The sequence below is a fragment of the Melanaphis sacchari genome, unplaced genomic scaffold (assembly GCF_002803265.2).
Source record: "Melanaphis sacchari strain LSU unplaced genomic scaffold, SCAv2.0 Contig61_pilon_pilon, whole genome shotgun sequence".
NCBI lineage: Eukaryota > Metazoa > Arthropoda > Insecta > Hemiptera > Aphididae > Melanaphis > Melanaphis sacchari.
In genome coordinates, this window is record NW_020271437.1 from 1,123,784 (window position 1) to 1,139,849 (window position 16,066).

A 16,066-nucleotide genomic window follows, 5' to 3' on the forward strand; every position below is an offset into this window, starting at 1 on the left:
CATTTTTGTTTATTTTAAGCTTTTTTAATATGTGTTGCATAAGTAATTCCAATTACCTATTTTAGTTTGTTGATATTGAAAAAGTAATATAATTAATTGTCAACTTAAATTCAAATATATTTGTTTAATTTACTTCTTAAAACAAATTTTTACCTATTTTGTGTAATATAAAAAATTGATAAATAATTGTTATTTATTCTAGTGCATTTTTTTATATTTTTTAGGTCATTAAAATCCTTGCTCTTTTAATCATTATTCCTACTGTCTAGTGTCTAATTAGATTTTATTATTTGACTCATTACAGCCGTCTACAGGCTTTTAGTTGATATCACAATTTATGATAATATGAACAATTATATTTTGTAGTTTACTTGTGGTTTGTACATCCACGAATTTGCTATTAAGTAATTTCTGTTGTATAATATATTTTAGTAAATTTAATACATTATTTACAAATTGAATATATTAAACTATAATAATGTAGATGCCAAAAAATGAATGAAATTGACAGTTATAGTTTATAATAATTTAGAAAGAAAAAAATTAATACCATTTATTCAATTTCTACTTAATGTATTATTTAATTATATTTTTTCTATACATTAGATAGTAATATTATGAAGAGGAAGTTATATCCACATATATGTTGTCATTAAACAGCAAATTTTGTATTTAAAATAATTGATTTTATTGTCATTTAAATTAGGTATTTGAGTAAAATGGCTTATCAAATTTAATGTTAAAAATATTGAAAGCTCTTACTAGCTATTTTTTTTTTGATATTTTAAATTTAAACCAAGTGAGCACTTAAAATTTTAATGATACTGATACATAATACATTAATACATATGCATAACTATTTCCTGTCCAGTCAAAAAGATGTGTGGATACTATTATATCTAGCTACCGAACCTAATAATCTAAAACTGGGTAATGTGAATAAAATAAAAAATATAAATTCATGACTATTTGTTACATTTTTGCTGATATTTATTAATTGTAACCAAATAATAGAAACAATTTTACCATTCTCGGATAAATTTGAGTATTATTTAATAAATACTAAGTAAACATAATACAAATTAATAAACTAATAAATAGCTTTATATTTTTCAAAATAAATTTAATTTAAATTATTTTTAGGCATTCAAACTTTTTGATTTATTTTATTTTATTTTTTTTTTTGATCAACATTTATAACCTTTATCAAGAAGGTATCGTAATAAATAAATAATTAAAGGAATTTAAAAATATTCCAAATGCATGAAAGAACAGAAATTATTTGTAGTTTAAATGATGATATACCTACATACTTAATGGTTAATGTTTGGTATAGATTACAAAATACATATTATAAATAACTACTTTGTTTAAGATAAGTATAAGTTTATACCTATATAAGACACAAACAGGAATAAAGCAAATAAAAAACTAATTGGTGCTAAAAATTATATATTTTTTATAATTAATATGTCATATAACAAATAGAGTGAAAAAATATGATTGAAATTCTTCATTTAATTTCAAAAGTTAATGTAATATTGAAAGAGGTAAACTTAAATAAATGGGAATAGAGTATGACAATTAATTTCAAGTGTGGTTCATTTGATTTATCCATTTACTGTATAACCTATGTAATAAAATATAATAATATATCTATACAACTATACATTAACAATAGCTTTAATCATTCATTTGAAAAGAAAATTGAAGTGTTTTTGCTTAGTAAATAGTCATTACTAATTAGTTGACACAATCAAATAAATAATTTAAAAAAGGTAAGCTTTATATTAATTGTTTCTTGACACTAAACATATCTATATAAATATATATATATATAACCATATTAAGTTCCTCCAACATAAATAGTTTGAGTTAGATGTAATTCTATGACTAATAAACTTGTGGTCATATTTTCAGATATTAGATTGTGTAATACATTTCTGTCGCAATCAAAAAGTTGCATCTGAAAACATGTTATTATTTATAGTAAAAGTTCAAAAAATTAGTTCTCAATTATAGAAGACAAATTGAAAGTGCAAAACATTAATTTTATTAAAATAAAATACAAAATTTATAATGACACAAAAAGATATTATTAATTTAATTTATAATTATATATTTATCTATAATTTATTTTATTCAGTCTATTATATTTTTCTTAAGCTTTAAAACATCCAAAGTATGATACAAATTTGATTCACACTTTCTTTACAAAAGCCTTAATTAAAGAGAAATCTAGGGGGGCATGATCTGAGAAACTAGAATTAAAAATTTATCAGAAACACTTGTAAATTGAAGTGAATTATTTTTTTATTTTTGAATAAGAAATTTCTTAAAATCCAAACGGTTTTCCTGTAGATTTAAATCACAATGATTTGGTATTTATTAAGTATGAACCAATCACGTTCATTGATATTGAGCATGTGTTTTAAAAAAACGCATAAATAATTTTTACATTTTTTTCTTAATAGTAAAGGAACCTAATAACTGATATCAATACCAGATGCAGTGAGCATTTTATATCTACCATATTATATCAGAGAAATCACTGGATGTTTGAGTACCTACTGAAATATTTTAGTTGCACTCTAAAATAGTAACCAAATAAAATGTAATTTTTACTTAATATTATGTGCCAAAAAAAAAATTAAAAATATATTATGGTATGTTTCGTGATATTAATTATAAAAATAAAAATATAAAGTGTGTAATAATTTTTAAATTTACACATAAAAACTTATTATTACCTATATTATAAAAGTTACAAGTTGTAGACTTAAGTTTAAATATTTTGAACAATTAATATAAAAACTTTTTTCCAAATTAGATTTAGGTAGTATTTGTTTAGATTGTTGAGAGTTGGAATTAAGGCATTTGATTAATATATAACATTATACAATGAGTGACCATCGATCATCTGTATATACTTGACCTCAGAGTTTACTTTTATGTAACTAAGAGAATTAAATAGAAGTATTTAATGGAATGTATAAAATTATTTTGCCATAAATATTTGTAATTTAATTAAATTATTAATTATTAAACATACCTACTCTTAGTAGCAATAGCATTGATGTAATAAAAAATGCATCTTCTCTTCCAGGATTCCATTTAGATTGAAAAATCATCATAAAATGGTCTCATAAATGGAATTATTTTTATGGGTTCTAAAAATATATTTGAATTAATATTTTATTCATATTGTTATCTAATTTGTTCTGGTACACCACAGGTTAGGTATACCCAATAATATAATAACTAGTTTCTAAACTTATTGGAGTATTTATTTTACTTGAACACAGTACTGTTGCTTTTTTTTTACATAAAATTGCTTAGAAAAATAATATTAATTTGAAATACCTAACATAAAAATTGATAAAAAAATGTTGATTGTACTACCATAATTGATCACAAATATATATTTATTTATTGAAATAAAATTATTTAAATTTACTGTTGAATCTTAATTATTTTTTTACATTAGATATCTGTTTTTAGAAATGTTTATGTTTTATTGATGGTTGAAATCTAATAGATAATAATAACTAAAAAAAAAAAAAAATATTATAAAATTATAAAAATTTAATTTTTGAACATGATAGTTGAAATATTGAGGATTAATGCTAGCAAAATCAATACATTATAATTCAATTTGTTCTGCTTTATCTAAAATTCAAGTGTAAGACTAAATAATTTTTATTTAACATAACAAATTTTCATACTTGCAAAATCATTGTATTGAAAATTATTAAAGGAAACCTTTAGATTTTTAACTTACTTTTAATATCTGAATTTAATTGTTCGATATTAAATATTCTAATTTTGTTAATATTACATGTTGTCATGTTGACACTACATTAATACTATATACAAAAAAATGAACTTATTAATATTTTAGAATGTTTAAGTTGTAAAACTAGATTAATTGATTTGTCATTCATATTTCTAATGTCTCATAAGGAAACCACTCTATAAGAATAGTAATAATTTATTGGTGAATAGAACAAATACATATTATCATTATATCATTAATGAAAGAAACATAATAAAATTAACCTGAAAATACATTTAAATGTTGTCATTTTATATTCATAATAAAATATTATAAAAGCAATTACCCAAGTTCAGATGAAGTTAAAAGTAATGTTTTTTTATTTGGCGACATTAAACTATACACATAGATTCTTCATGGTACCAGGAAGAGTTGATTTTTTTGTATAGTATTCGTATGTCAATCAAATCTACATGACCAGAAACTTAAACATTTAAAAAAATTAATAATTACAATTAATAAAACTTAATCTACCATGTATAACAATTAACATATATCAGTTATAGATCATACCATTTCCAATGAGAATATTTCTATTACATTCACTATGCCATGTGGTGTATAATTTATTATTCTTCTTCTGTTCTGGCTTATAAATTTACTTATTTAAATAGTATAACTTTAGTTAGCATTATTAAAAACAATATTCAAAACTTTAAGTAATTACATTTTACTAACAATATCAAAAGTGTGTTTAATAATATCACTACATGCTAACGATCCATCATAACTAGTTGAAAACAACTTGTTTGAATCCCAAAAGCAAAATGAAATGTGATTAACTTGAGCTTTATGAAGTATAAATACTTGAATGTTAGAATTTCTATTGTATAATTCTATACAATCAAATTTTTTACTTAATTCAAATATTTATAAGATTATTGTTATTTGATTAATGTAGATAGGTACCTAATAAAATAAATATCTTATGATAATTTAAGTTTTACTTGTATTTCCTTTTCTGTTTCTTGCTGCTACTATGAGATATGTTTCTGAAGAATGAATAGTAATAAAGTGGATACAAGTTTTAAACACTTTTATTAATGATATATGAATATCAAAACTTCTTAGCTCACAATTAAATCTAAATATTAGATATTAGTAAAACACATCAACGGTTGGAAATGAAAACGTCTGTAATAGGACTTAGAAAAATTTACTATTTATAGTAAGAAAGTAAAAAAAAATTAACATTTAAGTATTTGGCGAAAAACATACATAATAATATGATTTATTACAATAATAAATTCAGTTAATTATCAATTCATAAACTTACATTTTTGTTTGAGTAATTGAGAGGGACGTAGTGAAATAAGTTTACAAATTAAAGTGGTAAGATTTATTCCTAGTTATATAATTATTTTCCAATTTTAGAATTATGAGAAATTTAAAATAATTAAGAACCTAGAACTTATTGCATCAATGGCGGTGATATAGACGGACCGAGTAGGGCCATGGTCCTACCTGAAAATGTCTGGCCCTACCATTGGCCTAACATTAAACATATCAATATTCTCAATTTTATAAGCAGAAAATAATAGTATTTGTATTTTGTAGTTCATTGTACAGTCTATATGTAATTATAATATACATCTTTATTATAATATTATATCTTTTAAAACAATTATAAATTATTATTTTTTAAATTACATATTTTTTTTATATATATTTAATAATTTTTTGCTTAAATCTCATTTTTGTGGCCTTACCTTATAATTTTTTGTCTTACATTTGCCTTACCTAGAAAAAATCTTGGGGCTGCCACTGTATTGCATACTTTTGACTTAGTAACATATGAAAATCATTAACAAGTTCTTCAATAGCTAGTTCGTCATTTAGTTTTTCAACAAAATTTTAGATCTCTTTTCTTCATTTTGTTGGCTCTAAAGTAAAAAATAAAATTTTATAATTACAATAATTAACAATAATTTATTTGGAATAAAGTGTGATAGGTATGTTACACTATAAATGTACAATATATATTCAATTATATAATTATTTAACATTTAATTTTATTATTTTATAACTATATTTATATTATTATTTAGAATAAAATTATTATTTTGACCAAATCTACTAAAAAATAAAAAAAAAACAATAAAATATAAGATAAGTATAATTATAAAAATGACTTTTTTATAAATATATTTATTTCTAAAACGTTAGGCAGAATATTATGTAGATTCAATGTTAGTAAGTAAAATCAATATTTAATTTAAATTTTAAATAAGTTAGGTATTACAAATCATAATATTCATAAAATTATTTGAAGTAGAGCTCTTACACAAAAACAATAAATTATTTACTAAAATAACTGTTGTAATTTAAAGATTTTAAATTGTATTTTTTTTAAATCTCAAGACATATACAAAATATAACATGCATAAAGAACATTATATGTTAACTTTTTAATTTATTAATAAAGCAACACAAAACATATTTGGATTAGGTACCTGTGTAATTAAAATTTTGAGAGTTTAGCAAATGAGCTATTCTAAGTAAATGTTTAACAGGTTTTCTAAAAAAAAAAAATAGAAGCTAAGAAATTAATATAAACATAAACATTCAATTAAAATAATATTATTAACATTTAATAGTTACATGGTTTCAGCTTTAAATTTATTTTTCTTAACTGTTGTCTTTTTGTGTAAGCAATTTGCTAATGTTTCTACAGCTTGATTTATGCCCAGTGTATTGAATAATAAAATTAATTACTTATTTAATTTAATAAAATGTATTGATGGCCTAAACAAAATTTGCACCATCATAATATTTTATATTATCATACTGGGTGATGCAACAAGTTCACCCTCATTTTTTAAAAATTATTATTTAAATTATGATACTTAGAATTTTTAAGTATACTTAGATTTTTATACTTATCATGGAGTATTTTGGAGCAATATAGGCTTTGAGAAAGTGTAATTTGTTTTTCATGATAATTCTTATAATATGTATGTTTATTCATTATTCATCTAATAGTTATTAGTTTTTGTAGTTATTAGGTATTAATTAAATGAAAGGTTGGACCGTCTCAACACTCTCAACTTTTAATAGATGTATTAAAAACCTTATAAATAATTAACTATTTCAGAGGATGACATGATTCTATTTTATTAATGCACAGATAATGGTAGATGGTAAGATGTATACATAAAATATATTACTAACAGAAAAATTATTTAATTTTTTTTTTAATTAAAAATTACATGAAGAATTGTTAGTTGTTTAATCATTTGTTAATTAACAATACACAACAGTCATAAATATAGCTTTTTTATATTCTAATAACATTAAATTTATAAAATATTTTTTAAAATATTTATTGTTACACATTTGTAAAAAAGGCAATAGTTGCAGATATGACGTTATTTTAATATAATAATTTATTAACGGTACATTAGTAGGTATCTACCTACCTATGTTTATCTTGAAAAATAACTTACAGGAAAAACAACTTACTCCAACATTTTTTTTCATTTTTTGTCATACGATTTAGTCTTAGTAGTTGTTCATAAGTCAAATATTTGTCTTCGTTAGATACCTATATTTTTATCCATTTGAAAGCTTAATGCTTATGCACGGTTAAATATCAATATGTTGAAGTTGTTAATATAAATATTATACCTAATTATTGAAAAGATGAGTCGCATCCGGTTATCGGTAGATAGACTTATCAATTTACAAAATATTAGTAAAAGTAAATAGTAAATACTAAATCATATGAATTTATCCGGATGCATTTAATAATGGCTCAGTAAAGAAAGTACATTGCAATGTTCCCAAACATGTCTAATAACCTAACTTAATCTTCACTCCTTTCTGTAAGAAATTCAATATGTTCTTAACTTAAAATTTATTAGCACTTGTAAACTTCCTTAAAATTTTGTGAATTCCCCTAAAAACATTTTTCTACCGTATTATACTTAAGTAAATTCCCATTACCGGGTAAAGGGTGGGGGGACAAAGGGGGGTAGCTGCTTCGGGAGGCACTATTTTAAAGGTAAACAAAAGTTTTAAAATTTTTTAATGTAGATATACTAGTTTTTAAGAAGAGTTATTAATTTATTATTGAAAAATTCGAACAATAATAATATTTCTATTTTCGTTTGTATTTTTTTCGAGTATAAATATTGCATGTATACAAAATTCTGAACTGCACACACTGTCATATTATAATCGTGTTTATTATATTTCTTATATGGCTCTATGCCTCTATGTGTATTTTATAATTTGTATGTTATAGCCATGAATATTATTAAATTTGGTTTTAATAGTTTCAAATAATTGATTTGTACACTATCAAGCAGTTTTTTTAAAATTTTTATTATACCTTTTGAGTTTTGCAGACATAGTTGCCAAGTTTAATTCACGATTGACTGAAAAACAAACATGCATAATGTTTTATTTTTAATCAATATGAGTGGAAAGCGCGTAAAATTAAGTAGTGCCAGATTCCGTATAAATGAGTTGAGGAAAAAAAAATAAGAAACACAAACTAATTATTTCTCAAAAATCTATAATTCAAAATGTCCTCAATCAGGATAATAAGGTAAAAACTAACATAACATAATAATAAATGTATTAAAAATACAAAATTAATAGGTAATACAAATTATGTAGTAGGTTTATGGAATATTATATTATATTGTTTATTAAACAATAATGAAAAATATAAAATATAAAGTCGTGATTTTCATTTTATACTAAGATATTTAAAACTTTATAGTTGTACCTACTGTTGTACATAATCTTATCTGAAACTATTACAATTTTATTCATTACATTACATTTTTTATTTATTGTTTATTTTATCGATCCAATGTTTCAAACTTTTTATTAATAAATACCATAATAACTTCAATTGTTTAAAAATTTAAAACATTATTTTTAATTTTGTCATTTGTCAAATATTGTTGATCACACTGCTGCTTGTTGCTTTTATAGTTAGATAGTTTATTACTTAGCATATGAGTTTCCATTAGTATTTTTCTTGGATGCGCCTACTAATTTGCTCAGTTGCTCAATCATAAATAGGCACCTTTCATAAAATAATGCTTAACTTTTTTTTTATTTTACTGAAAGTAAATTTTTTTATTTAATAATATTAAAAGTACTGTATTTTTGAAAAAAAAAGATTAATTTTAAAATTGATTTAACGCATAACGAATCTATTCGTATATGGTTTTCAATGCGTAAAATTATAACAAGTATTGATGTTGAGTTAAAAATTGAACTTGAAAAAAAGAAACTTTATTGGAGGAGTATAATACAGCGTATACTAAGATTTATAAATTTAAAAACTACCGATGCTATGATGTGTTTATAAATATATATTTATTAAACAATCTTAACTATGTTGTTACTTGCTGTGTGTATAATATATGTATAGATTATATATTATATTTTGGGGCTGGGGGTGTTTGAAGGGGAAGGGTGGAATTTTTAAGTCTGCCCCCAGGTGGCAAATTTCTTAACTTGGCACTGTAAATTCCACGAAAATCATTTTGCCACCGTATTTCACTTATACAGTCAGTGCCGGAGCTAGTCATTCAAAACACAGTGATGTAACAAACATAAGTGTATTTTAATTAGCAATTTTAATTTCATTTCTTTCCTACTACGTTGGATTGAAACATTTTTACCTTCGTGCAAGCTTGTTACAGAAAAATGTCTCAACTACTTAGATCCTAATTTTCCTTTTTAATTATAGTTTTTAATCCATACTTATTAATCTCCAACACGGACTTCTAGTTTGATAAGTATTGTTAATTGTTATAGTATCTATCTTTTGATTTTTTTTTTTTAACTGATATAATAGTATCTCGTGTTATCTTGTGAGATTCTTGGATAGTTTCTGTTTTAATTCTTCCGTATAATCATCGTAGTTACAAAACGCGGAAGGCGCACAACTTAGAGTAGATAAACACCACAAGACGTATATTTGTATATCTTTATTTTTTTATAAAAGAAAAAAAGAAAAATTTTAATATTTTATATTTGAAAAAAAAACATTCGGGCCTGCGGATTTGTTTATACATCAATAGAAATGATTAATTACACAAGAATAAATGAAAACTATAGTCCATAATGAATTCAATATTTTATTAATTAACAATAGGTACCTAAAATAGGTATATAACAAGAGAATGTAGTTAAATATAAGTAGGTAGGTATCGTTACAATTTAAATGAAAAAAATAAAAATTAATTTTTTCATTATTTCACTTTTCTTGTCTTTCTTTGACGTTTTGAATATTTACCAGTGGAATACGTTATAGCTACACATGAATCACTTGAGTCAGTAGGTATTAATTAAATACAAAAAAAATTACCTCCAACTTATTTGTTATCACCTACGACTCAGAGCTACTAAGTTTTTATTGGATATTTGTATTTTTTTTTTTTTTGTAATCGTGAAATATTAAAATTACTATTAGCAATACTACTAAATTGACTAAACTATGTATTGATCACTTTTATTTAATAGCTGGATTATTACGATGTATACAATATATCAGTGTTAAACTGACGGTCGGTCGTCGGTCAATGGTTATAGTGGAGACGTGAAGTGATTGTATATAATTTACATAACATATGAGTTTAAGACGAAAACAAAACAGATTTTTTGGCCGATAACAAATAATAAGTAGCTGGTACCAAAAATGATTTACTTACATTTCGGCTGTATTGACCAGTAATCAATTTAAATGTCTTTCCGACTGTCTTGCAGATGAAGTAATATATGAACATTTTAAGCATAAAACAAAGATTAATTTTATTGTGTTGAACATATTATAACAAATTTTGTAGAGCAAAAAATATATAACTTGTATGTATCTTGATAGATGACTGAATTACAATAAAATATATTCCAAAGCAATATAACAAACATAACTTTTAATATATTACGGTAGTTTCCTTGCAACTAACTGTATTCTTTGTAAATTTAATATACCTATTGTCTGTATTAAATTAACAAGACATCTAAAATATAATTCAGATAAAATTAAAATTAAAAATAAACAATAAAAAATTTTTTTAAATACCTAGCGGAGCTTAAGTATTTTGGTTTTATAATGACATGCGTATTTTTTTTCATATTGATTTGTTTTTTTTTTTCAATTTTTTAATTTTGTATCTGAATTTTGTATGCGCTTTTATAATAAAAAAAAATGCTTTTATCTTCAATTTTGAGAAAAATTTCTTGTAATCTGTAGAGTATGGATTTAGTTTAATAATGCTGTACCTAATTTGGATACTAAAAATATACGAATAGACTGTACAAGTACAACGCAATAAATAATTTTAACAATGACACAGCAATATGTAGTTGATTTAAATTTAAATAGGTACAATAAAACAAATTTATATCAAATCAACTAATATAGTATTTTAAATATAATTGAATACATTTAAAAATAAATAGTAGCTGACAAACCACCGTCTCGTAAAATTTTTTTTTAGGTATGCAATTAATATTATGGCTAGCAGGCTAGCTGATTTAAGTTTTGCCGAAAACATTGCATTCACTATATGTATTAATATAAATTATTATAGTAATGGACGAACCTGATATACCTTATAACTTTGATTTCACGTTGCCGGTATGATATTGCTGTTCCGAACTTTTTGTATGCTCGTCGTAAAGACTATAGAAATTATGAGAAACTGAAGAAATGTGTGATTGGTGCTATAATATACGATATAAAAAATATGCACTATAGTAAAATTACGTGATATTATTATTTTGTAAAAAGTTTGGTGTCCTGAATTGAAACCGTGACTTTAGCTCTCGGATGGGTGATAATTGATCACCCGAGTTCTTTGTGATAAATCCATGGCGCATACAAATACACACACGTGTTTCAACTGTACTAACTAAACTTTACAAACAAACCTTACTAAAAAAAAACCTACTATTCTTATCCACAGCTTAAGGCCTTAGTTGCCGAACTTAAATAAGATCAATAAAAAAAAAAATAAGATACATCAGCGTAGTAGCGTATATCTATAAAATGTCTTCAAACGTGCGATTTATTTTACGTAAGTAGTTAAGCTTATACATATGTTTGTTTAATTTTTTTAAAGTGTATTTCGGTATTTAAAATTATTAACACGCGTATTATTTATATGGGTTTCCAAAAATATTAATTTTTAATTTATATACATTGGTATTTTAAATTTTAGATTTCAAGCGGAATGATGACATCATTGATTTTATAATGATATGTGTTTTATTTTTATTTTATTGTTTATTTAGACAAGTATATATAGACAATATCATCAACTTTTGAGGAAGCAAAAATATTTCGATCTTCAATTATGGGGATGATTTTTGATAGTGAATTGGAACTTAAGAGGGTCTAAGTTAAAAAAAAATTCTAGTACTTTTTTATAATTTGGGAAAAAATTAAAGAAAAACAAAATTTTTTACTCAAATCCAATTTTTGAAAAATCGATTTTGTTTTTTGGTGTAATAACTCAATAATGAATTACCCTATATATTTGAAATTTATACAAGACATTTAAATTATTTGTAGAATAACATTTAAAAATATTTTGTCTATTTTAAAGGCATGAGAAATTTTCAATTATTTTTAGTTTTTTTCTTTCAATGTCGATTAAAAATACTTATTTTATTAATTACTTATATTTTATAGGTTCACATAATGCAATGCCGATTTTATATCACAACTTTTATACTTTTAATTAGCCTTTTTTTTACACACATCATTTATAAAGCAGAACCCTCAAATAATAAAGGGAGGGGGGAGGAAGAAATAAGAAAAATCCCTTTTAAAAATTTATGGATTTACGTAGTAACGCGGTTTTACTTCTCTACTCAACCACCAGTTGACGACGTTCGATCGCCGACATCGCGAACCGGTCCAGGGCAATCAGTCTTTTCACACATACCGTACGAAAACTTTACTTTCCGCGTACTGCGAAGTTGTTTTGTTTTTGTTCTTGGTTTTTTTCCTTACATTTTACATCAACGTTGTTGAAACTGCTTTTTTTTTTGTTGTTGTTTCTGGTTACTTTTCCTTTTATCCGCACCCAGCTCCGTGACAGTACCAGGTACGCGTCAGTAGACTACACAATACTTGTTCTTAATCGTGATTTAATAAGCACTGCATTTTCATCAATAAATAAACCCCCAGAATACATTTACAAAAATCACTGTTTTTTTTTATTATAATAGTTTTAATATATATATTCGAAAATACATAAACTTTTGATACGACTCAACAAATTTATAATATTATATAATACTTAATAATAGATAATCACATAATTTATTTAGGCATATGCTTTTTTTCAATCTATACAACATTACAATGGCATATTTTTTGATTGAAGCTCATCGTCTCGGTGTTCATCTATTTCATACGTTATGTTTCTAAAACTACTTAACAACGATTATTATAATAATTAAAAATATTTTTTTGCGGAGTTTTGTCTTCGTTTTTTTCAAAATATTTTTTCTAATTTATTTTATTATAAAGGTGTTGTTATATGTTTACATTAAAAGTTGACCATATTATTTTTTACTTTTTATATTTATTTTTTTAAATTAGCGCAAGTAAATTACCAATTGGGCATTTGATTTCATTGTGTTATAAATTGTCTCTAATAAAAATAATTTAATATAACTTTAATATCCATAGGTATTTTGGTTTAAATACTCATGCAATCATTTTAGAATTAACTAAATTCGCTGAACACGGTGGATTACGATTTATGACGAATATTAATTAAAAAGAATTTTTATTTGTAACTCTGAGCATATGTTTAAGTAAATATTTATCTTTCAATGTTTTATTATTTCGTTTAGGGCTAAAGTAGGATAAAATGGAGAGTTCTAGAACCACATCCGCATCACTTAACTCTTTCTCTCAGCCCACAGCCACCATCTCCATCAATCACTACCCCTCCACTAGACAACAGCCGTCGCATCCGCATCCTACTACTCTCCTTTCACATGCCATCACCACCACCACAACCACCCACTACCCCATTCACCATGCTGCCGCTGAACTCGGTGCTCTCTATCAGTTATCAGTGTTATCATATTGTAGTACAATTGTCGTTGTGACAACAATGGACCAACTCATTGTCTCGTTAGAGTAAAAAAAAGCATCGGGTTAAGGTGAGTTTATTAAAACGATAAAATAAAAAGATGATTCACGAAGGCTAACAAATGTTTATAAGAAAAGAACAAAGTCTTGGGGCGTTTACAACGAAATAGGTGGTACCAAACGGGGCGAACACGTGGTTGCGAAACGTTGCGTTGAGTTGAAGGTAAAGAGCCGGTTGTTGCGAGTGAGTGCAAAAAACGAAAGTACTCGAGTTTTTCGCTACGCGAGGCGTCGTTAACACCGTGGTGAGTCGAACGCTAAAAGAGGGGAGCACAGTGTATATAAAATAAATCACGACCGAAAATGTAATTGGCACAATTAAAAATGTACGATAAAAATTGTACAAGTTTACAAGTCGTCACACATTATACAATAAATATAATAATAACAATATAAACATGTTATATTGTATATATATATATGATAGTAATAATGCCGTATCACATTATTCAAACACTTGTACGTTGACTGATGGCGAAATTTTATTTTCTCATAGTAAATATATGGCGGTACAATCTAATGAGTAATAACCCAAGTAAAATAGCTTACGAGTTACGACTATAATATAATATTCTTACCTATATTCTCATCTCCCATTCTTATTCACTAGTTCGTAATTGACCCCGAGCCGCCGTAGTCAGATCTATCACCACACTAAACATAAATTTAATAGTTCATAAGAACAAGCGATTATTGTTAAAAATACAATATAACTTAACCTATATATTATATAATGATAAAATATCTGACTAAGCAAATAAATGTGAGGATTTTTTTTTTTTTACGTTCAAGAAATGACAAGATGTATTCAGTACGTCTTCAGTCTTTAACTGACGAATACGTGCAATATAATTCGAGATATCTTTAGTGTGTGTCTTTTTGTTCATTCAAATGTTTGGCTGTGGAAAATGTGCAACTACGCTTACACGTAAGGACAGTTTAAAAAGACAAAAAAATTCACGATGGCACACATTTTTCATGTACCTACCTTGTGTGATATTACATTTACCTCAACACGAATCTCAATAGAAATAAGAAATGCGTTCATGGTATGTATGTATATTATTTTATATTTTTTACATTTTAATATTTATTTTTACACAAGAAATCGTGACCGCCAACCGTTGACTGCATATTTCCCCAACCGTTGCCCAATCTTCTAAATCCAATATACAATCAGCGCCACTGGTTTTTGTTCTGGACATTCCAGCAGGCTCGTCAAATCAAAGATCGGACAAATTATGCTTCAACAATGATGATATCTGCATAGAGGTCTTGGATGAATACGAAAAATTGACAAACACAAATATAGGTTAGTTTTAAAATTTTTCTTCTTTACATCAATAGTTTATTAGGTATGTTCTTTTTTACAAAAAAAAAAAAAAAATTGAAGATTCCTTGTCGAAGACTACCGGCAAACGTTTTTCTATCGCAAATACAATCTCAGCTGTTAGGGCTAAGAATGCGCGAATGAAAATCGTACAGTGTCTTCCGGCGTCGTAGAGATATCATCATCGGCAAATAAGAAAATCGTATGGTATCGTATGGATATTTTATCAAAAATATTTTTAATTTGACCAATTACACAATGTTTCTCAATTCAATAAAAACCGAGCTAGTCGATTTACTCAAGTTGCTCATATTCAAACGATTAAGTTTAATTTAAAGTTGGAAGCAACATATAACTGTCCGAATGTATAGAATTCATTAGAAAACCGTGCATTCAAGACCTTGGCCAAGGCGATTTTTTTTCCGAAATCGGAGTATGGGAAATTGTTGAAGAAGCATTTAGACAATTAATGATAGATCAATATTCATACTTTAGCAAAGGAAGTAAGTTTACCCTATAATATATTGATGGAATATTATTAGGCGTTTATAAATATTCACCGATGTCTGGGTCATCATACATTCCGTTCAAATTTAATCGAAAATAAAAAAGTCATAATTAACCCACAAAATACAGACCGGCAGTGTTGTAAGTGGGGTATATTAGCAAAACATGTATGAGTATAAATAAGCAGCGTATATAAAATAATTATTACGAGCAAGAAGATAAATATAATTTTAACAAAATAGAATTTTCGACG

The 16,066-nt window shown here is 24.9% G+C and overlaps 1 protein-coding gene and 1 pseudogene across 1 annotated transcript in view; both read right to left on the reverse strand.

Moving 5' to 3' along the window:
- Positions 1–1,807: 1,807 nt before the first annotated feature.
- On the reverse strand, positions 1,808–5,686 carry LOC112600172 (annotated as a pseudogene).
- The window catches only part of LOC112600181 (radial spoke head protein 3 homolog B), a 28,284-nt gene continuing 17,767 nt past the window's right edge, over positions 5,550–16,066 (reverse strand). The window contains exon 9 of the mRNA XM_025347352.1: positions 5,550–5,718. Within this exon, the coding sequence (XP_025203137.1) occupies positions 5,705–5,718 (14 nt within the window). The 3' untranslated portion in view covers positions 5,550–5,704. The remainder of the gene's footprint in view (positions 5,719–16,066) is intronic.